The sequence below is a fragment of the Lates calcarifer genome, linkage group LG2, assembly GCF_001640805.2.
Source record: "Lates calcarifer isolate ASB-BC8 linkage group LG2, TLL_Latcal_v3, whole genome shotgun sequence".
NCBI classification, from domain to species: domain Eukaryota; kingdom Metazoa; phylum Chordata; class Actinopteri; family Centropomidae; genus Lates; species Lates calcarifer.
The window spans coordinates 11,445,101-11,468,837 of NC_066834.1; the positions used below are offsets into that span (position 1 = coordinate 11,445,101).

The following is a 23,737-nucleotide window of genomic DNA, read 5'->3' on the forward strand; positions in this document are numbered from 1 at the left end:
TACAGATGATGATGTGTACTTACAGCGTGTTGGAGTGTGTGTTCCTGAGCATGTGGCTGGCGGCTGTGGTGCCATTGTGGGGCAGTTTGGGGGAGGACGGCAGGGACGAGTCTGTCATCTCCTCGATGTCGGAGTGAGAAGAGGCCGACTTGGGAGATTTCTTCTTGCTGAACGCTTGTTTGAAGGAGCTTCGCAGCTGCGGGTAGAAAACGGAGACAGAGAGACCGAGACAATGAGCAGTCGAGGAATACACTCCCAAATATGCAGGACTGAGAGGGAGAGAAGGGAAAGTGGAGGAAAACAGCTGTGAGAAAGTGCAAGTGAGTCAAGGGGGGAAAGGGAAATATGGGTAGACTGTCTTATGACTTGAGCTACAGCTCTAAACACAAACACATTACACACACAAACTGTGTTTAATGCATTTGTGTTTAACTTTTCAGACTTTTTCAGGAAAAGATAAAGTGTATAGCTACTGAATTATATTTATTTCAATTTATTTTTGGCTATTTAAAAAAAGCTGAAGAAGATCTGGATGAGAACTGGATATTAGTACCTTTCTCAATGTATTTTGTTAGCTTTCAAGGGGAGCAGGTAACAGTGTTTAGTGCTGTGATAGCCAGTGTAACAGTACTACATGTATATTTTAGGTAAGCCATATCAAAATCAGTTCAATTTTGTCATTATTTGAGCAAGAGATTGTGTTTAAAGGAGAAATCCACAGAGAATACTTGACATTCTTATCATCATCATTATGAGTATGTGTGTCTTATGCTCTCTGTAGTATTTTTGAAATTGGTATTAAAGTGAAAAAAGAAAAGAAAAAAAAGAAACATCTTTAATTGTGGAGAACATGCAGCAAAGCCAGATATAATTATAAAATATCTCAACATTATATCATGTCAATGTGTTTGAAAAACCCACTACAAAATGGAGCCAGAGGCACAAGCTTTATCACTAATACCCTTTTTTCTTAGAGTATTTAAGTATTTTCAGGTGGATTTTTCCTTTCAAGAGCTGACTCAAGCATCATAAGAGCAGTTTTCAGGGAGAGGCAGTGTTGAAGAGGGGTGGAAAGGCACTGAAGTAGCAGCAAAGGGCAAGAGGAGAGCACAGAGGTTAGTAACCTAGAAAAGGTGTGGGGGTTAGGCAGCTTTGTTTCTTTCATCTCACGCAGCATACCATTCTTACCTCATAGACCTGCCACATGAAGCGAAGCAGAGGAAGACAGAGAGACAAAACAGCACATGTTCATATGGGTGTGGGGGTGTTAATGGAGGGAAAGATTAAACTAGTGGCCCCTACAAGACTAGAGCTGATTTTATTTGACTTCCATGCAGCTGTAAACTAGACAAGTCTTTCATGATCCATTATATACTGTACTATATACACACACAGCCCCTATACACTCCATATCACACACTGTGTGAGCGGCACCTGCACAGAGGGGCCTTCTGTGGGGTCTCATCTACACAAACACTGACAGCTAGCACATCCACACACTCAGGAGGGCCATTTAATATCACTGGGACCTAAAGTAGGAAACACTTTTAGTAGCTACCACACAGCACCATACGACCCTTCCCAAAAACTCAACATCAGGGTCACAGTTGACAACCACAGGTGGCTAACACATCAGTCTACTGGAAACAGAGAGTAAAAATAAAACGCGTACATCATTCTCTCTGACTTGTCCTCCGGTGCATAAAAAAGTCTTTTAACAACAAGAGGGACATATTTGTGTCTTTAAAGTGAGTGACAGCATGTAAAATATTTTGTTGTATTATAACTAGTAAGAAAAAAACAACTAATGAGCTAACATTAGGGCTACACACTATCCATTGAGCACTGATTTGGTAATTTGCAGGTAAGAAATGACTACTACAGTACAACCAAATTTTGTCCATTTCTAATCTAAATGTGTCATGATTTTCTTTACTTGCAAATCACCACATCAGTCATTACTTGATATTCAACAGGACAGAGTCTATGAAGACCCTAAATGTATTCACCTTTTCTCCAGTGAAAGTTGCCTAAAGGGGAAGAAACCCAAACATGTGACACCAACACGGAAATACACAGACAAAGAGACACAGACAAAAACAAAAAGCAACCTCAAGTCCTGTCTGGCTGCTGCTTCTTAAACTTATCAAATGCAGAAGTCATATCTCTTACAGATCATCATTTTTTATTTTCTTGACTTACCCAGTTCTTCTTGTTCTTCTTCTTGTTCTTTGAGTCAGCGTCCATGTTGGAGCCCACACTCGAATGACTGGTTGCGCTGGCGACGCTGCTGACACTGTCAGAGGAGTGTTGCCTCCTGATGCGCAAGTCCGGCTGCTGGTTCTGCTGCTGCTGCTGTTGTTGTTGTGGACTGCCGTTACTGCCAGCTGAGGAGAGACAGGAAATGCATGTGTTTGTCTATGTATTAGGCTGAAATATGTCTTCCATAAAATATCAAACTTCAACTACTCAGTATTGTCCACTGTTGTGATTCCTCCACAGAAAACCAGGCTGAACATTTTGGAACAAAGGTTCTGTTTTAGTTCACTGTTATTAAATGGGTTGAGTGCAGACACCACAAGAGTTTCAAACATTTTAGTCCATTTGCTGACCAACTATCTAATAAAGGAAGATCCCAGTCACATCAAGACATCTGGTTATCAATAAAACATCCTCGTGCAGAATTATGTTTTTTTAGGAAAACACTAAATATTCCTTTCCTTACTATAGTCAAATTCTAAAAGTGTTTGTACCTGTCCTGTCCCCTTTGGGCGTGAGCTCAGGTGTGTTGATGACTCCATTGATGGCGGCCTGAGCAACAGCATTCTGCTTCTTCAGCAGCTCGATGGTTTTCCTCAGCTCATTCAGCTCAGAATCCTACACAGAGAAAATGACAAAGGGGATCAAGTCAACTGCAGTGAGTTTAAATGTGCAGCACAGTTTGTTGTTAAAAAAAAAAAAAAAACTGTTTTCACCTTCTGCTCTGCTGTCAAGGTGAGACTTTTCAGTCTAATGGTCATGTTGCCTAGACTCTGCTCAAACGCTGCCACCAGGTGAGCCTGTGGGAGAAATACACAAATTACAAATGTATAACGTGGTGTCTGTGCAAACTGCAATACAGCAAGAATAAAACAAAAATCAATTGTTAACAAACAGTTGTTTTAAGAGATTTCATCTCAAGGGACTTCCTGGTTAAATGTAAAGATAAATAAAACAATCATATGCATCCAACATTGTTCCATTTGTCAGAATTTCCAACTAGTACATCAGTACAGCAAAGTCGTTATTCTCCAGTATCAGAATCTACTCAGCTGTCCAAGAAAGCTATGTCCACCAGACTACAGCCAAGTTCCAACTTTTTCAGATAAAGAAGTAAAGTGAACCTAGTTCCAACTTTAAAAGCCATTAATTTTCTCATAAACCTCACTCACTGATGTATCCATTCTGTGAGGAGCTGACCCTGGATCACATTTTAGCAGTTTCTGTGACTGGCTGCAGTTCATGGAAGGTAAAAGTTTAAGGGAAACCAGCTCCCTAAGCTGTTGATGGCTCCTGGACGCTACTGAGCTGAGCTGAGCTTGTTCCCTGACAACACTAGCTAAAGGTCCTTACGGAGAGCTGACTGAGTTTCTAATGACCAAATGACTGTGGAGAGAGTTTAAGAACTTGAGGGAATAAAGATACATCTCCACTGAGCTGTGATAACAAGCCTTGAGCTGAGAAAATGAGCCTAAACAGCCTACTGCCACAACTGCTTCAACCTTGGCACAAAAACCCAAACATGACATCAGTGGAGCAATCTTCATGCCAAAATGAAAACATAACCAAACCCAAATAACCTTGTAAAATAATAATGGCCTGTGACAAACGACTATCCCCTGTAGGTCAGCTATGGACAGGTTCTCACACTACAACAATACTGAAGCCAAACGGTTACATCATCTTTACCAAAAACAGTCCTTGGAGCTACATCCATTCATTCATGCTAAGGCCAGTCCTGATGACAGCATGAAATCATCTTTGGTTAAACCTCCTTTGACTACAGTCTGTCTGATTTTATGTTCTAACTTGATTTGACAGATTTCTGGCTGAGATTGTGTAAGAATAGTTCAACTTTCTGGCAGATTGAGAACAACATGGGAGGCTTCAGACTACATGGGTGGGACTGGGTGCAAACAAGTAACAGACACAGATTTCAAAGGAACATACAGGCACAGAAGATGTAAAAAGAAAATAATAAAATATGAAAAAAGGGTTGAAATTGTATTTGAATACATATACAACAAATAAGAAGATATGAAAACTTAATTTTGAAGGCGACACTGCTGATTTTTCTGGTTTAAACACACCAGTTAAACAAGTGTGAGCGTGGCTATTCACTATATTGTATAAGACTTCAGACTACAAATATAAATGATCTGCCTGCAGGAAGTGTGTATGAGAGTTGAATGAGGTGTTGACTGAAGTGTGATTCAAGTCATGACTTTTTACAGCAGAAGATGTTCTTAGATTCCTGGCCTCAGGGGCTTTGGATAATTCATAATCTGTCTGCGATATGTTATCTAATATTTGAACTCCCTCACCCTTTATATCCCAACTTATATCGCCCCATCCCACTATCAATGCCACTGTTCTCTATATGTGTTCCTCTTTCAACACTCTCACTACGCCTTCTTGTATTCAGGCGTCATTAGCTGTAAATCTTCAGTCGACATCTGGGACAGTTCCTCAGCAGTGTGCTGAGACTTGACTCCCTGCTGTAATCTAACACCTTTGCCTTCCTTCCATATCTCTAATCCACTGTTAAACTGCCAGCGTGCACCCACACAGGCAGCAGATTACAAATGGAGCGTGGCGAGACTTGTGCAATACAGAAGGTAGGGTGGCAGAAAGGATCGTGTCTGGAGACGCTTTAAGAGATTTTCTGATGGTTCTGCCAGATGTAAAATTACACCTTCAAGTTCTCAGTGAGAGCTATCTGTTTAACATTTGATGAACATCACAAAATGTTCTCTCGTGAGTTTGTGGAATGTTTGGGTGCGTGTAAGAGACACTTTTTGGCAAAATAGCTTAAACTTAAGTCTGCCTCAGGTCTTATTGATTACATGTATGTATTGAAATTGTTTTAGACTTAAAATGATTACATTACTATTAATCTTTCTGTTTTTCCATTCCACACTTCTATGGGAAGAAAATCACATTTTCATATCAAGAGAAATGTTGTGCCTATCACAATTGGATGGAAATTTGTCTTTGATTTAATGATTTTAAAAGAAAAGATTTTTTGGGCAAATTTGCAGCCTTTTGCTGTCAAAAGGTACAAAATGAGCCATATAAGTGATTAAAATCTTGAAAGAAGTGTTACATGTCCAAATAAGCTTGTTAAGGAGTGTGTGTTTGAGTGCTTCACTTACGTTTGCACTCAGCTGTGTCGTCAGGGCGGAAACCTTTTCCTGGGAGGCATCCAGCTCCCGGCGCAGCTTGCGGATCTGAGGACGTAAAAAAGCACGACATCAAAAAGCACCAAGACAAAAGCATACATAGCTGTTTCATAAAAGCATTCAATACCAAACACACACACACGCATCCAGACACACGATGGAAAAAAAAGTACAGTAGCAACAAATGAGGGAGGCTCCCAGATTTGAGCGCTGATATGTTCAGATTAATAGATGAAACATGGCACATGCATAAAGGAGGACGTTCAGGTGTACACAGGTGTTCAGAGAGGAACAAGAGCCTGTTACAGGGTCAGTCACAATACAGTTACACATGTAACTAGATACAACTGTGAAAACAACCCCGTGTTCCAACAAGTCCAGCGACTGCACACAGAAAATTAAAGAGGACAGAAGTGCTGTGGGCGGGCTGACGCTTACCTCCGACTGAGACTTCTCCTCATTCTGTAAAAACAAACATCAGAAGAAGAGAAAATCATTACAGGACATAGTGACTGAATTCTGACATGCTTTAATGGAGAAAAAAAAAAGAGCAGTTCAAGCTGCCGGAGGTCAGCCTGCACACGTCCCGACTCCTGTTTGATTTATTAGCTCCATGGAGACGAGCTTTATAAACTGTGGAGGAGATCATCTGGTATAATATGTCTGGAAAGCAGAGATCTCCTCCTGAAGGCATTTCACTGAGACATATGAGTGTGTGAGTCTCATTGTCTTCGCAGACTGCACACAGAACAATAGTAAGAAAAGACAGGCAGAGCAAATACATACAGAGAGCACGCAAAACAAATGCTCGCACGAACACAACACACCCTGCTGCTACTGCTGAGCACCAAAACACTGAAACATGCGACACCCACATTTACATGTAAACAGGCTGCACCGGGCACTGCAACTGTATCAGGAAATGTTTTTCTTAACCTGACAGAAGCTGTTTTAACAGTCACTAATGTCACTAATGGCGGTCAGTTGATGGTGAAAACTGGATAATTTCTTAAGTTCATTAAGATCATTTTTGAATGAAAAAGAATTCAATGTGCATAATTCTACCATTTATTGCTTTGGCGCCATCCAGTGTTAGTATAAAAAAAAATATTGGACAGAGGCTGTTCCCATGTAAAGATTGTTAGATTTGAAACAACCACAAAGGTAAAAATGTAATACTTTCAATTCACAAATTTTAGTGAATCTTATCTTAAATTTTGGTTCACATCCAGAATTTTTTTGAGGAGATACATTTTTGAACATTTTCATTATGAACTTCTGCATTTACTTCTGAATTTACAAATCTGACTCATTTACTGCACAATTGTTGATCAGTAAGTTTTTTTAAAGTGTTAAAATAACTTAAGAGGAGGAGGTTTGGAGGAAGTATGTGCTCTCTCATCTTCCTTTAATTCATTTTTAGTCAGTGATTTTTAAGGCCTGAACACAGCAATCACATTTTGACAGAAGAAGTGAAGGAGAACTTCTGATAATTAATGATTTTTCCTGTGGCTCCACCTACGAACTACTAATCACCAAAACAGGTTTCAACAGTGTAATGTGTCTGTGCATGTATAGCACTCTGTGGCATGAGTGGATGGATTACAAAGTGGATTCTGTCCACACATGGTCTACACACCCAAACACAGCTGTCAATCACGCACACATGACCAACTGATCCTAGGTACACAAACAGAGCAGCCTGTCTGTCTTGGAGACGCAGACAAAACAAAGAGATCTCAGACCTGGATCTTCACAAACAAAAACAGTCCCAGGAGCTATCAACAAGTATTTTTGTGGAAATATAAGCAATAACCAAAAATTAACAGAAGGAAATGGATCTTAGGGAAAAGCAAATCCTTAACTGGCAGCAGCAGAATTAGATTAGTTTTTCAGATAAGAATCATCTGTACATCTGGCATATTAACTCACATCTGAGGAGACTTCAGCCTCAGACATGTCACCAAAGAAACAAAGACATAAAAATATCTGCTACTGTGTAATTATACATTTGACTTACAGCTGTATTTAACTCCAACAGTGCACAAAAAACACGTACTCCTGCATCCTACATCCAACACTTCCCCATCCCTACCGTTTGTTGCCAGGATGTGACGGTGCCCGTCAGAGATAAAGTCGCCATCATTTTGCCTCCACTCACTTCTCTGCTCTGATTTCAAACCTCTGACTCGAAAGGACCAGCCAGTGCCGAGCAGGGATCTAGTGTCTAGAGAGTTTCTCTGCTACACCTGCCCAGGTGAGTAAACCAGCCCACAGAGGGAGGAGGGGCTACATTGTGAGGCACTACACTCTGACTGGCTACAGTGTACACATGTGAGCTGTTTGTCTGTGTGACTGCAGTCAGAACCTTTTTTCTCACAGGGTGTTTCATCAGATATCTGGATGGATTAGAGGGTAAATGTGTAACAGTGTATTTACCAATTCAAATTTCTCAATATTTCATAACTCCATAGGAACTAGCTGCTCTGGTGTCTGCATGTATTGTGCAGCTATGTGAACTGTGGAATTCTCACTGCTGAGTAAAGATTTTTTCTAAAAATGAAATGTTGCCATTTAGATGCCAGAACAGTGTAGGCTGTTTACTACACAACACTTCCCTAATGTTATTTTTTTTTTTTTTACAAATATGTTAAATTAATGCTGATGGTGTTCTATTACTAAAATATATGGTAATTGTTAAAATAAACTGCACTTCTAAGGTGTTTTTCTAGTCAAATCAACTGCTCAAAGCCCCTTCATGCAGCACTTGTTCTACATTATAAAGTGCTCTCTTGTACATGAACACACATACACACACCAGTGATACATTTGGGGAAATTTGGAGTTCAGTGTCTCGCCCAAGGATACTTCAGCACGTGGACTGGAGGAGCTGGGGATCGACCTACTCAACTCACTGAGCCACAGCTGCCACTTCTTGTCACTTTTAATATTATTACACTGTTTTTATTAGTGAAAGAGACAAGAGACATGATGTGCAGCAAAGAGCCTGGTCAGAGCTGAACAAAATATGTTGTGGTGACATTTCTGACCCCATAAATTTGGTTATGAAAAGGATGTGACCTAGATATCCGGGATATTTAACAGTAGACATTGTCAGTGCTCTCTAGAAACAAAAAAAGCACTGGTTCTGTACTCTGTTAGTACTGAAAGTATCATACACACCAGGATAAAAAAAGAATTCCAGCCTTTAATTATATCCAGCCTTAATTAATTGTTAGCATCTTTTGTGAACTCACCGTGGAGTAAATGGAGGATGTGCTGGAGACCAGAGACAGAGATGATCCATGAACTGAAGAGACAAAAACCACAAGTAAAAGCAGAGATTAGAAAGTACATCTGTACAAACAACAGTACCCTAGTTATCAACAGAGCCCCCCCACCCCCAACCTCCCACAGTCTCTCCACACAAACCACCCACCCTGCCCACCCGACACCGTTACTCCCAGAGTTCCCAGTTCCTCCCGCCTGCCCCGACTCAACTACCCACCTCCTCCTCCTCCCTGAACATAATGACTGCAGCTCTGCGGTCATAAAGATAAAACTCCTACATGTTGCAGTTCAACTGTGGCGCAACTAATGAAAGCCTGAGCTTTACTGCACTAATGACTCAGCTGCTAATCACACATCAGAGGCCGGGACACAACGCCAGTACTGTTTCCTGCCTGGGAGCAGATCAGAAAGGATCAGGAGCGTGAAGTCATCAACCGCACCAAGAGGTCGGGCTGATCTCAGCAGATTCATTTATTCATTCATTTACCTCATAAGGAGCAGACAAGAATTTACTGAGGACTCACTTTTATCTTAATGTAGTCTAGACAGTGAGGTCTGCTGGGAGCCACATGAGAAGGTGAATTCACTGCTGTCTGGTTTAGATCTCACCAATCAGTACGTCATATGCGACAGGATCTTTTAATGTGAACTCATTGTCATTGTTTGGAGACCTGAACTGACCAGAGCTGCAACAATTACTGGATTGATAGAAAATAAACTGGCAACTTTTTTTTTTTTTTTAAAGCCAAACAATCTCTGGTTTCTGCTTCTCCAATGTGATGATTTGCTGCTTTTATCCAATATATATATATGAAAATAAAGCAAATATGTTTGGATTTACACAAAGCAATTAATCAAGAAAATTGTTTCAAAATTGAAATGGAAAATTAATTGATAATAATCAATAAATAATAACTGAAAAAATATATAAAAGATTAACAATATGATTTTTAAAATTAGTTGCACTTTTTTATGACATATGAGTTGTGCTTTTTGGTTTCACTGAGCCTCTGAGTTGTTTTTGTTTTCTTCTCAGCATTTTGTTTTGTGGCATTTTCATGTTTTAACTGTCCTTAATTGAAAAACCAATGTATTGTGACCATTTAATTCCCATCCAAGTAAAATGCAGCACTAAGTCAAATAAGGATAAAGCAGCAGGTTTATTTCTATTCCTTATAATGCTTTATTCATATAAGTTGTTTTTTAATGTGCAGGATTATAATGCAAGATTAAAATCCCCAGTGACTTCAACTATGCTGACTGTGCAGAAAATGGGAACAGAGAGTAATTACAAATATAAACACTGTTAATCCCTTTTAGGATTAACTTCAACTACCTTTCAGTTTTAAGAGTATTGTAAGTAAGCGTCTTTAAGTTAATATGGTTTCTACAGACATAAAAGGAAGGTGAGTGAACATATAGGTAAGTGTGTGCACGGGGGTGGGGGTGGGGGGGAAATTGTGGGGAGAGTATGAAGTAACAGTGTGTGGTGGTGTTGCTCTCAATCAGGACAGGCCTGACAAAGTGCTGGGTGGATGATGTGACTTTTGTCCTGTCAATCTAACAACGGTCGGGTAACTCTACACTTGGGTAACATACACTTGTACACACAAACGGCATGTCCTCACAGATCTACACATTGTGATCCAATACACACACAGAGGGAGAGAGAAAGTTATGTTGGAGGTTTCTTGTATGTCATCACTTCTCTCTCACGCCTCTCACTGTGATCCCTGTAATTATCTCCTCTGCTGAAAGGGAAGACAGACTCATGGAGCTGGGAAAAAGAGTGAGACAGATGTAACCATGCTACTGGTGGGGGAAGGAGGGCAATAATAATAACTTTGAGTCTGCGTTATTGTGCGAGTGTGTGCTGCCTGTGCACTTGTATAAAAGCTTCACAACACCAGGGAAAGCTCAACAACAATCATTTGCCTTTGCTTCAACACTGGAAAATTATGGAAAAATCATCAAATCACTCCCAGAATATCCAACTTAAATCAATTTCTGAATAAATTTAATGTCAAAAAAGTTCTTAATGAGCTGCTGAAGGTGGGTAAGGGGTCAAAAGAGTGAATCAAGTGATCACCTACAACCTACTTAACTTGAAGGTGAGCATCTAGATGATTTCCCAGTCGGCTCTTATTCTGAAGAAAGCAAGATGCAGCAGTGATCTATATAATCATGTACACATCTAGTCAGATTAAAGTGATTCTCAGAGGATGTTTTTTAGAATCTAGTAACAAAAAAAAAAAGTGAGCTTTCAAGTTGGAGTCTAGATTTACCAGGTTTCCTAAAGAACACGCACACAGCTGATTCCCCTCAGGCGCCTGTACAGAACCAGTTTCAGTGTCACTGGATTTGATCTCCTCTTTGTCTGCCTCTCATATCGCCCTTTGCTCTGCATTTGTTCATCTACCCTTCAACTCTGCAGGACTTAAACTACTGTTGGGTTTGTTTACGCTGTCAGGTACAAATCATTTGTGATTTTCATTTGTGACTTTATGTTCTACTTCAATTATTGATTAACTACATTTGCCGAACTGACTTTTGTCAATCTTGAAACAAAGAACTTTTTGGATTCACCTGTTGATTACTCAGGCTTACAGGTTATAAATGGGTCTTATGGCTGGATTATCATGTGGTTTAATGTTTACATTGTGGTTTACTGAAATGCAAATTCCCTGTCAGCACCTGGTTTTATTACTGAAGTTTTTATGGCTGGATTTTTCCATTTAGGGAACCACTTTCAACACAGAACTACATATTTCTCCCTCTCTCCCAGTCCTCATTTGTTCCTTTAAATCAAAGTGTTGTGTTTCCTTGGCTCTGAGGATTGAGTCCAGCGGAACAACCTCGCCTGAGCAGGGAGTCTGCCTGCTGGTGGGAAAAGCACTGCTGGGTACTTTTCCCAATAAACAAGCTTATGAAAAAAACAAAGCCACACCAAAGCTGATTATGGATTTCTAAGGGGATAGAAGGCTTTTCTTAGAGGAGCGGTTGTAATCCGTCCTAATGTTCTCTAAACACATGGAATAACAATTCTTTTGGCTTGAGGGTGTGGAATAAGGAAGGCAAAGATTCAGACTCATTGGGAGATGGGGACATGCAGGTCTAGGAAAAGGATTACACCTAATTACAGATTTCACCAAATGTCTGAAGAAAACATGGCCAAAACTCACACAGAGTCACTGAATATGATTCTGAATATTATACTGTCTGTCTTATATCCATCCACCCCTCGTGTCCTCTTACCTTCCTCGAAGCCGTCCCTGAAGGAGCCCGATCGACTCATGGTGCGAGTCTTCTCATCAAGCGACATGCAGGAGTTTCTCAGTCGATTGTCACTGCAGGGGTCAAAGGAGACATCCTGATTGGTCAGGCTGTTGTTGCGCAGACCAGCGAGGTTGATCTGAGCCGCTGAGGTTGGGCTGGATGCTGTGAAATTAAATAAGCTGCAAGTGAGGTTTTTTGTTTCATGTAGTTGATACAGTGAGTTTTGAAATTGTTTCCATAAATGCTTTATTGCTTCACACTATACAGAACAAATGAATGTCTGGTAAATAAAAGCATAGCTCTGGGTTTTGGTTGTGTGTGGGTCATACCGAGCTGTCCAAAATTGAAGCGAGTGCCGGAAGGGGAGGTGAGGCTAGAGCTGGGGGAGAACGGGGAGTTACTGGCTGAGTCCTGCAGCCCGCTGGTGGAGTGGGAGCGCAGCCAATCACGGGCCTCCTCATGGCCTCGCAGCTGTGGAGACGGGCCATACCTACAAGAAGTCAAAGAAGAGGTTGAAGTGGAGGCTAGGGCACAAAAATGGAACAGGTGCACTGTTGATTCTATGTTTTTACAGGACAAGTTGATCTGAATTCAGATTTTTCACAATCAGTGAGATTTTTCACAATCAGTGAGGTGGATTGTTTTTTTTTTCTCTTAAGCAGCCAGATTAGTAGCTGGGATCTAACACTGGATAAATCAGATGCTGAAACAAGAAATTACAACAGCGTGAACATAGACTGATTTTCAGCTGTGGGCAACAGAAACTGAGGGAAAAAAGCAGAAAACAAGCCAAAGAAAATTTGACCCCGAAAATCAAGCACAGTGATTGCTCTGTACGACGACAAACTGACATGCCTCTTCACAGAAGCACAACACAACAACACATGTGCCAAGTGCCAAACAAAATCTTTTGAAAGCGTGAGCACAAGCTTCGAGGAGTGTATGTAGACGCAGAAATAAAGAAATAAGAGAAACAGAAGGACAATTTAGTGAACCAGTGTGCAAAAGTGCAACATGTCCAGCAGGAAGTGAAGTCAGTACCTGAGTCCCTTCTTAGGCAGAGTGTTTCTACCACAATGTGGCCCGCTGTGGGAGAGAAACACTTCAGAGGAGGAAAGAAAAGGAAGCAAGGCGGCAAGGAAACATGTGGCTGCATTTCTCAAGGACTACACTAAATCTAATTATTTTTAACCCTTCTTATTGACACCACTTATAAGTTATACACTGCAAAAAATCTATCTTGAAATTAAATTTTTATATTTACTCTTTTAAACTTAAAATGAGAAAAAACTGCAATTTTCTTAAAAGAATGTGGACTAAGACAGACTGCTATACTGGAATAAAGACAAATAACATTTGATTATGGAAAATTCAGAAACACTTATCGCATTGTTCCGCCTGATTATTTGAATTTCTTTTACTGAAAATAAGGGCTAACAAATAGTGAGCCATTCCTTAAGATTGAGATTTTTGCAGTGTAAAATCCATCATAAACATCCTACTGTATGCTCATGCTATTGCATGTATCAACTCTACCACAAGGTGGCAGTATGTCACAGTCAAAACAGACTAGAGTGGACCACTAAACAAAAGCACTGAAGCTGCTGACATCCACACACACTCTCACAAATTTCCATTCACACAGGAGCTAGAGGTCCTAAAAATAACCACAAACTACCACACAGAGCAACATCTTCACACACAAAGAACACAAAATCAACAAGCTACCAAACAGAGCTACTCTCTGTGGTTCTTTGTGATGTTTTCTGTGTGGCAGTAGGTGGTGGTTTAGTAGGAAGCTCCACAGCTGTTTCACCAGGAGCCTAACACTGCACACAGGTACATTTACCTGTCCTGCTTCCGAGGTAGCGTGTTTCGGCTGAATATAGGGCTAGCGGAAGGGGAGGAGAGGGGACTGATGGAAGACAGGAAGGAAAACGCAAAACAGACACACAGAGAGAAAGTTTTAGAGAGTAGAATAAAGTAGACGAAGAAATCCTTCAGAACAAAAGTCATCTGTGAGATTCTTCACCAATGGAGTTAATATGAAAACTCAGCGAGGAGGGTGATGTCATGGCCTAAAAGCTTTGACTCCAGATGCTATTAGGTTTCCTCTGAGACATTCCTGTCACATTACACAGTCAACCTGTCAGGATGGAATCTGCTACAATGACCACAATTACTGTATAATAGACTGAGGACGCCACAGGATTTTGTTTCTCTGCTCGAGCGCAGACAGAACGGCAAACAAGATGCGACACCTCACCATGACGAATGCTTTGTGCATCGTCTTCAATTCTGGATTCTTTAAAAGGAATTAATGTCAGAACTGGGCAGGATGAAAGAAGTATTTAGAGCCTTTACTTCAGTGAGAATATCAAAAAATCCACTGATGCATGCAAAGTTTCACTTACCTAAAACTACAAATATTTTATCAGTAAAATGTACTCAAGATTTAATAGTAAAAGTACTTTTGCTGAATGACAAAGCATTATATTATATACTGTATATTCTACTACTGGACTGTTATTACAGATGCATGAACTTACAGTATAAGCAGCATTTACATGTTTTAGCTTGTTGAGATGAAGCTATTTTTAAATACAATTATAAACAGTTGGATTATTTAATCTTTATAAACTAACTGTATGTTTTGTATGTAAAATCTTAACCTGCAAGGTAACTAGTAACTAAACAATATTTTACCTCTGAAATGCAATGAATTAGAAGTATTAAAGAGACACAGAGAAGAAATAGAACATTCAGTGTTTTTATGTGAAAAGCTGAACGTAGTAATAAAACGTACCTTTGCTCAGTTCAATGTACTCACAGTTTTTGCTGCTACAGTTTTACATGATCTGGTATGACCAGTAGCTTGTGGTGGCTAATGTTAGATGAGGTTAGCAAAGATTTTTTTCAAATGGACATCCAAAAACTCCCCAGTGTTGTGTGTCCTCACCTCTCAGACATGCCAGTCTTGACGCTGCCGGTGCGGCCCAGTGCGGACAAGGTGTCCTCCCTGTGGGTCCCATGGCCGCCTCCGGCGCTGCCCAGGCTCATGTCGATGGACTCGCTGCTGGTGTGCATGCTGCTGACAGAGGGGTATCCTACGCTGCCCGTCCCGCCGTGCCCGCCCAGCGTGCCCTCCCTGCTCTGGGCGGAGGAGCTGCTGAAGGTGGTGCCCCACGTCAGGCTGTTGGAAGGGCCGGTGGAGGAATAGACTGAACCAGGACTTGAAGCCTGTGGAGCGGTGGAGAGAATGTTATTGTTTTTTAAAAATCAATCAAAATCTATTCTAGTGATCAAACAATTAATCACATAATCGCTAAATCATAATTCATCTCTTAAAATGAGAATTTTCAGCTTTTTGTAACTGTAAACTCAATTACAACTTTTGGACTGTTGGTCAAACAAAGCTATTAAGTTTGGGCTCTGTAAAACTAATCTGAATTTTTAACTGTTATCTGACTTTTAAAATATCAAATGATTAATCAAGAAAACATCCAGAGATTCGACAAAAATGAAAACAATCATCTCTTGCAGCCCTAATCTCCTCTGTTTGATGGTCTATATGCTTTAAGAAAACTGACTATTCAAACTTTTGAACTCTTACTGTTTGTAAAGACGTGACTGCTGCTTTGAAAAACAATGTCCTGTGTGTCACTTCATGATTCATAACTAGTCTGATAAAACCTTCTGAATCATGTGAAAACATGACGCAGAGTTCACGATTGAGCATGTTCACTCTTCTCTTGCTTCAATATGTAGCTCACAGCGAGTCAAACAAGTGCCTGCACTGCCTATCTGTACTTCCACTTAACTCATTCCACACAGTTTGTGGCATTAGTCAGGTGAGAACAAAATCCTCCTTGTGTCTCTCCCAAAGCTTTGCCATTAGCTCTGCAAACACCTTCCCACACGCACATGCTTAATCATCTCTAAGCTCAAAGGCACATAATTATTTTTAATCCGAAAACCAAACTTAACCTGCAGGTTTGACAGCTGAGTGAAGGTTGAGCAGAAACCATATTGCTATTTTGTGAAAAGACAGTAGCTCTAAAGGTCAGTGGTCTATTATAGTATATGTGGTGAGTCAAGCAGTTCTATGGAGGATGAGGACAGTAAAATGCACATTGTGTGACTTAAATAATCATTTAAGTTATAATAAATATTCCTGAGGGTAGACATGGCAAATTTCATGGCAATCCATTTAAATATATTAAACATATGATGTATTATTATATATTACACAAACCACAAATGTCAACCTCACTGCTAAATGAAGTAACTAAACTCAGTAGGATTCATCCTCTGTGCACCATAAATGTCTGTACAAAATTTAACCGCATTCCCTCTGATAGTCGTTAAAATTTTTCATCTGGACCAAAGTGGTGGCAGAATGAGCAACAGACCGACAATGCCATAGCATGGCTAAAAATGACTCAAATGCAACAAAAATTGCTTTCCCTCTTTTTCATGGTAAGTGATGGGCGGTGGGCTGTTGGAGAATGTGTACAGCTAAAAATAACAGCCTAGCAAATGAATGAGCAGCTGCTCCTGGGACATAGTTCTAAAAATAAACCAGGCTACTTCCGTGATTTTAAAGTAAAGGTAGAGGATTTATGAACCTAAAAGTACAAGAATAAACAAAGACACTTTTTATTGGGACAAGGCTGGTAGTTACTATCACTTCATATTATGTATGGTCAAGTTTTATCGTACTCTTGTGTATAGTGACAGTGTATAGTGAAGTGTTAGCCTGGAGAATAATAAGAGCTCACCAGTGAATTTAAGTTCAGTAACAAACCTCTCTACCCCGTGTGTTCCTGCTCACCTGCTCGCTGCCCAGCGTCCCTGTCCCAGATCCCAGCGCTCTGCCTCCAAAGAGGGGGCTGCTGGTCTCGCTGTCTCCGCCTCCCAGCCCTCCGTCGGGGGACTCCAGCACTGTGGCGACATGGTTCATGGTAGCGTGGGGATTGGAGATAACAGTGGAGTTCTTCATGTTTTCAGCTGTGGTGACCGGAGCCTGTTTGCTGGGCTTCCCACCAAACAACCTGTTGAAATCCAAGGAGGAGAGGAGGGGTGAGAAAAAGAGGATAAGTTGGGCTAAAGTACTCATAAAAGAGCAGGAAAAAAAGGTATGTAATCTCCCATCTGTGACCAATAGGACAAATTTACAAAGTCATAGACTTCTGACATTGTCAGAACACATCACATAATTTATCAACAGAGGGAGCATTATGCTAGAAGAAGAGGCATGATGTTCATTTGAGAGCCATGTCTTACTAATATGACCTTTAAGGGGAACATGTAGGAGGTATTGCTCATTAATTAAATCTCTTTTTAATTTCTTGAGTTGCTTCAGGAAATGTAGTGAATTTTTTATCCTGGGAGGTGGAGGTGGGGTGGTATAATTCTTTACTCTCTGTGTAACAAGACAGTAGCAGGGCTTTAGGCAGAAAAGGTAGAGTCAGTGCTCAGATCTGAATAAAGGCCAACATACACACACAGAATTCTCTCCTGGTTCTTTACTAATCGTGGGTTAGAGTTAAATGGCAGGCTGTGATGACTGGAGCCGTGGTGGGCGATAATAGCAGCACACAGCCTCTTTGAAGAGTTATCACTCCCTCACATTAATGAGGGCAGAGCGCTGAGGTAAGACTCAGCTCCCATTACCCTGCACCACACCCTCCCCCCCTGCACCGCCAAGGCTGAGGCTTGGCAGCTGATCAGCCTAGCTCAAGGCCTGCATTCACAATGGCCTGATTTAACCTCACAGAGAGTGCATGTGTACGTGTGTGTGTGATGTCTGTGTGTGTGCGTAACAAGCCCACACGTGTGATCCTTACTCACCACTGCTTATCATTTACTGTGACTGCATGATTACTGCCTTTTAAAATGGTCTTCTGTGTGTGTGTGTGTGTGTGTGTGTGTGTGTCTGTCTACTACATGTGGGTAAAATCAAGCCCATACAAGATGGCCCCACTCAGTGTGGCTCATCAGTTAGCCGTCACTGTGTCTGCAGGATTACTGAAAACACAAATGATGCTCTGTAGAAGTGTGTGTGTGTTCACCTGCGTAGTGTAGGTGAGGAAACCTGCTGTCTTCCTGTAAGAGGAACAGTCGCTGCTCCTCCACTCTGCATCACAACTCCACTCCTCAAGTTGTCAATCTCAGAGACGCCCTTCTCCCGATCCGTCTGATTGGCCAGCAGAGCTCCTGAGCCGTTGGCCTTGGCGATGCTGATTGAGTTTTTGCCATGAGATGTGACAGAGAGCACGGCGGCTTCGATGCTGCTGGTAGAGGAGCGGTTTCCATTGCGTGCGGCAGCCCCTGAGCGGCTTGGTCTCGGCAGGCTGCGGTACTGCAGTGTGGAGCGAGCACTCATGGGGAGGAAGCCGTCGTCGTGGTGACCCAGTGCTGACCCTCCATCCTGTCCACCAGCTTTAAGGCCTCCTGCTAGCGAGCGTGCCCCAGATTTGGGCATCTTCCCCAGAGTTGCTGAACCGCTGGTGATGGTGGCACCGCTGGCTGTAACTATGGTTACCATCCCCTGCTTCTTGAAGCCGAAGGTGCTGGTTGGGGTGCGCGAGGCGAGTGTGTGTGTCTGGGAGTGGGGATCTGAGACAGTGTGTGTAAGGGCATTCGTTGTAGGCGTGCGGCTGGAGGAGATCGAATGTTTCTTCGCCTCATCTCCACTGCTGCGTCCTGCGTCCGAAGGCGAGCGGTGAAGGCCGTTAGGACGAGGAGAGACGCGTCCTTTCTCTGACACCTTGATATCATCTGTCTTACCTGCAGGACACACAGAAGGAGACATCAGGGGGGTGATTACAAGAAACTTTGTTTTTGATTAGGCACCATCCATTTGAGAGTTGATTCTCAACCATAAGAGACTAAAACATCTTTTCAAGAGGTTTTCAGAATTTAATTTGTGAACTACAGTGTTGGGAACTACATCAATAAATGCCAGCATATTTTTATTATAATGTAGTTCAACACATTTCTGGAATTTCATATAAGAAGTGAGGAGACAAAGACTGATGAGCAGAATGTATAACTGTAACAGCTGGGATCAAGAAATGACCCTTCTACTATTGGTGATGGATGTCTGTGTTACCTGAACTGTGGGTCTTGAGGCTGATGGAGCCTGTGGAGCCCGTGCTACTGGTGCTTTTAGTCCGGGGGGACGTCACCCCCACCTGAGTGCTCATGCCTCTCCTCCAGGAGCCCGTGTGGGACACAGAAGGGGTCTTCCTCCCTGAGCCACCCTTGTCGGACTCATCAGAGATGTCGGAGGGGTTCCGGCGGCTCCACTTGGAGCCTGGCTCCATCCTGACCCCGCTGTCTGACCCCCCGTCTGGCCTCTTCACCTCGTCTCCTGACCAGGCCTGGTGCAACGCCGTGGAGGCCGAGTGCTTCTCTGCATCCGTCACAGGCTGAGAACATGGAGACACACACACACACACACACACACAGTATGTCTGATTTATTACTGCTGAAGAAAGCGTCTTTTATGAGACGCTGCCAAGTGGCTCTAAAAAGCACTCCATTTTATGACCATAACCATCATGCTGGGTAATCCTACCAGCATCCACACCACTGTCACCTGAGCAGTTTGTCAGGAAGTTGTTTGACCACATTAGGGCCTGCGCAGGAAGAATTCTCCTAGTTAAATGAAATGTGAGAGAAATTTTTTTGCTGCTTTTGCTTTGCAGAGCAGAAAGAGACTTGAACTTGAAGTCATAAGCAAATTACAAGATTCAAGTCTCACTATCAAGAAAAATATTATAAGATAAGATAAATAAGATATAAGATATATAAGATAAATATTTCCCTTCCAAGTTGTGTTAATAGTGTTTTTTTTTTTTTTTACACTGCTGATTGCCCTTTCAAGCCAACAGGAATAATACAAAGCATGTTTATAGCATGCAAGGACCACCTGATGCTGTCTTATTTACTTTGTACTTGTTCCAGGATTTCACCAGGACAGAATTTGTGACTTAAATATTTTTTCTTAATTAAAACAGCATACAAATAGCAATGGTCCCTGCAGCTGATTAGCCTGAATTTAATAAATTCAAATGTCTTTGTTTAAAACAGAAAACATACTTAGGGCAATTTAATGCTGCACTTGCAATTTCTTTTAACTTTTTTTGGTGAATGTTTTAAATAAAAGTACAACACAGCTAGCAGAGTCTTTATTTAACTAACACTGTAAATTACAGCTGTTTAAGGGATGACGGCTGCTGTTAAGTTGATTCTGCAGTTGTCCAGGCAACGCTACAAAAATGCAGCACGGTCCAGCCAATGTGTGATATTACCGGAGGACAGATGAGGCAGACTTTATTAACCTGCACCGCGTCAGAGCTGCTGTACTGGGAGAAAGGCTCCTTTATGCCCTCCCCTCCTTTGTTTTTTCTTCAGCACCTCGACCTCTGCAGCAGTAATGGACACACGTCACATGATGACTGGCTCCACATCAGCCACAATATAGTGTGTGTGTGCTGCGCCCAAGTGAGTCAGCTGACAATATTATCGTCTCACCGATCACCTTCCTGAACCGTGGTGGCTCCTAATCAGCGTTTAATGATTTGAGGCCTGAGTCAACATCAGCTTTAGCTTTGTGAGTTCACAGCTGTGCCACACAGACTTAGTCTCACATTCTTCTCTGAAAGTAGAGGAATTCTGGGAAAAGACTGGGTTTAGGAAAAAGAGGCAAAGTGGAGGGATGACGGTGTAGATGTATGACAGAAGAATACTGTTTTATCAGTCAACTGTCTACATATACTTTATATTTCCTCCAACACTTTTGCAGTGTTGCAATATTATCTGACTACTTCACATCACAACAAATTGTTCATCAAAATTTTTAAACATTCACACACCTGTGAAATTAACTGTTGATCAAGATAACTCGATCTGCCTGCCTTCAAATCAAACTCACAATCACATTTTTGATACAGGAAGTTGAGTATATGATTGTTGTGAGTTGTGTTGAGACAACACTGTTGCTAAGGGACTGACAACAAATAAAAGATGTTGCTTTGTTCACATCTGATGAATGTTTTTGTGCTTTTTGCACAAATCATGAACTCAGAGCTGTCAGAAAAACCACACTTAAAAGGTTGAAATGTCTCTGAAGCTGTAGTTGTTTTTGACGGCGTCTTGTAACTGACAGCAGATTGTCATATAGCACATCACTCATTTCATCAAATCTGAATGCAGGATCCATTAGGTGAATACAAATCCTTTTCAATCTTTAATTTATTTTTTTAAGACTTAGCTTCCCAAACACTAATATTAAAAATTAAAGATTTGTCTGGTACATATTTGGAGAGCAGATAAATGACTACCTGAATGATTTGTTGAGGGAGAGGATATAGAAAGAGTTGATGGGCTTAATGAATCCAGATGTTTTACCAATTTGAAGTCAGATCTAAAATGGAACCCTATCCCAACATGTGACATAGCCATAAAAACATTGTCAATATCAGTGTGTGTGTGTGTGTGTGTGTGTGTCTGGCCTTACCTGTGTGCTGAGGCCCTTGCGCTGGGCCGCGGGTGTATTGGCGTAGGAGGAAATGGAGGAGCTTGTGTTGATGTCATCAGTGTCGATGTTGTCGCTGATGCCGCTGCTCACAGAGCTGCTGTCATCCCAGCTGAACACACACACAGAACAGAGGACAGAGAGCCTCACTTTAGTTCTCTTTAAACAATAAATCCTCCAAAGTGGAGAGGATGGGGGGAGTCCACTTGGCTCTGTGGGAACATGTTTAGTTCCTCTTTGTAGAGACAGACTCTGCATTCGGCAGACTCTCAGTAGAGCCTGAAAACACAGCAGTGAGGTTTCATGCCTCTTATATCAGAAAAACAGTGCTCCGCATTAGTCAGCTGAACTCCTCAGAGACAAAGATGCTCTTTGGAGCTGCAGTGAGACACCTAAATGTTGGTCCCTCTATCATTTTCATTTCCTCTTTCACAGTATGAAATTCTCTTTGTAGTTGTGTTTCTGATAAATGTCTTTGTATGAAAGGAAAAGAAAAACTATTAATTACAGTGTTAAAAATGGAAATAAAAGTGCAAATAATAAAAAAAACAAACACGGATCCGGCATCTCTGACTGCCTGGTGATTCTCTTCCTTTAAACTGACTTCACACACACACATGCACACACACAGGCTGAATGGGGTTGTCTGTCATGTGAACAAAGGCTCAGCAGAGGGGGTGACATCATGGTGTGTTTGTGTGTCTGTGAGTTGTTCAAACAGATCCATCTGAACAGAGCAAACAGGCTGGGGGAGTTAATGCGGGATATTTGTAAATATGTGTGTATGTGTGTGTGTGTGTGTGTGTGTGTGTGTGTGAGTGTGTGTCTGTATCTGCTGGGAGTCTGCGGGGGACAGGAAACCTGGCCAGTTGGCAAACATCACTCTGAAAGGGCCAGAGGGAGGCTGATGGTGACGGCCAGTGCAGGGTTGGCTGCACCAGAGGACACACAACACACACACAACACACACACACACAAACACACACACACACACACAGAGCTGGTGTTATAAAACTATCTATATTTTCATAGTCATCAGGAGACAGTTCAGTTAAGACTAGGGATACATGAAAGCCTATTGAGAAATTTATTGAGAATTTTATGATGACAGTGAAACACACCCACATAATAATGACTAATTCGACACATGCACACACTGTGTGATCACACAGGTCTTAAAGGTGTAGTACAGACTCACACCTTCTTATCTTAAGTTGGCACACTGACCATTTCTCTTCCTTTTATATCACAGTACCTAGGGCTACAGTTAAAAATTATTTTCATTATTGATTAAGCTGCTGATTATCTTCTTTTCCAATAAACCGCTTAACTGTTGAGTATAGAAAATACCCATCATCAGGGAATATTTGACATTTTGCTTGTCAAGTAATTGATTATTGAAACTACTGCTGATAAATTTTCAGCAAACGAACCAATCATCAACTTATCGATTCATTAGTGGTTTACACACTATAATCCCTATGGGTTTGAATATTGTTTGACCAAGACAATATCTGATTTATTAGATACAAAACAAGACTTTTTCCAGTACCATTCAAAAGTTTGAGCAATTTGAACATGTTTTCCTACAAAATCTGTTTTCTAACTCAACAAAATGAAGCAGATTTGTAGAAATATCAGTGTTAAACATTGTGGTAACACAGGCAGCTCAAGAAGGACTTTTCCTGAATAAAATATGAGACTGGGTCTAGCTTCTGACCAAAATTCAATAAGTTTTTGATAGACTGTGATACTTGATAATGCAGAAATGTTTGACTGTTCACAAAAAAGCACAAAAGTTCAAGTGCTTCATATCAGCCCCCATTCATCACTCATCTGTCAAGTTACATTTTCAGGCAAAAAAAAGGCAAGTCAGTGCACTGCTGCTCAGTCCTGAATGTTTCCCACCAGCGCACGAACACAGCATCATAATTATGGCCTAAAAAAACTAAACAAAAACAAAGAATGTTCAATGGCTGAAATCCCAGATTCAGATTACCACCTAAATCTAATCAGCTGGTACTTGGCAGACTTAAAGCCAAATGCGCTTTTTGAGCAACCTTGCAGCTAGCCACCTGACAAACAGAGACAGAGAGGAAACATACGGTATCTTTCTTCTGGATTCACCAGCAGAATAAATCAAATGGCAGCAAAGCAGAGACAAAGAGTTTCAGAGTTGAAA

The 23,737-nt window shown here is 41.3% G+C and overlaps 1 protein-coding gene and 1 long non-coding RNA gene across 3 annotated transcripts in view; one reads left to right on the plus strand and one right to left on the minus strand.

Annotated features, from left to right (window-relative positions):
• The window catches only part of nav2a (neuron navigator 2a), a 206,204-nt gene that overhangs the window by 9,055 nt on the left and 173,412 nt on the right, over nt 1–23,737 (minus strand). Inside the window, exons 16-31 of one of the 2 annotated variants that reach the window (XM_051075361.1) lie at nt 21,538–21,667; nt 19,126–19,444; nt 18,083–18,800; nt 16,843–17,062; nt 14,968–15,248; nt 13,858–13,923; nt 13,050–13,094; nt 12,338–12,498; nt 11,988–12,170; nt 8,699–8,751; nt 5,880–5,903; nt 5,415–5,489; nt 2,976–3,059; nt 2,754–2,877; nt 2,203–2,387; nt 24–196 (exon numbers count right to left, since the gene is read on the minus strand). In XM_051075361.1, coding sequence (XP_050931318.1) covers nt 24–196; nt 2,203–2,387; nt 2,754–2,877; nt 2,976–3,059; nt 5,415–5,489; nt 5,880–5,903; nt 8,699–8,751; nt 11,988–12,170; nt 12,338–12,498; nt 13,050–13,094; nt 13,858–13,923; nt 14,968–15,248; nt 16,843–17,062; nt 18,083–18,800; nt 19,126–19,444; nt 21,538–21,667 — 2,841 coding nt within the window. The remainder of the gene's footprint in view (nt 1–23; nt 197–2,202; nt 2,388–2,753; nt 2,878–2,975; nt 3,060–5,414; nt 5,490–5,879; nt 5,904–8,698; nt 8,752–11,987; nt 12,171–12,337; nt 12,499–13,049; nt 13,095–13,857; nt 13,924–14,967; nt 15,249–16,842; nt 17,063–18,082; nt 18,801–19,125; nt 19,445–21,537; nt 21,668–23,737) is intronic. The other variant, XM_051075360.1, reaches the window with a different exon arrangement.
• Nucleotides 174–2,465, plus strand: LOC127143225 (uncharacterized). The gene is made up of 2 exons (XR_007814495.1): nt 174–320; nt 2,241–2,465. It is a non-coding gene; the product is annotated as an uncharacterized LOC127143225 (long non-coding RNA).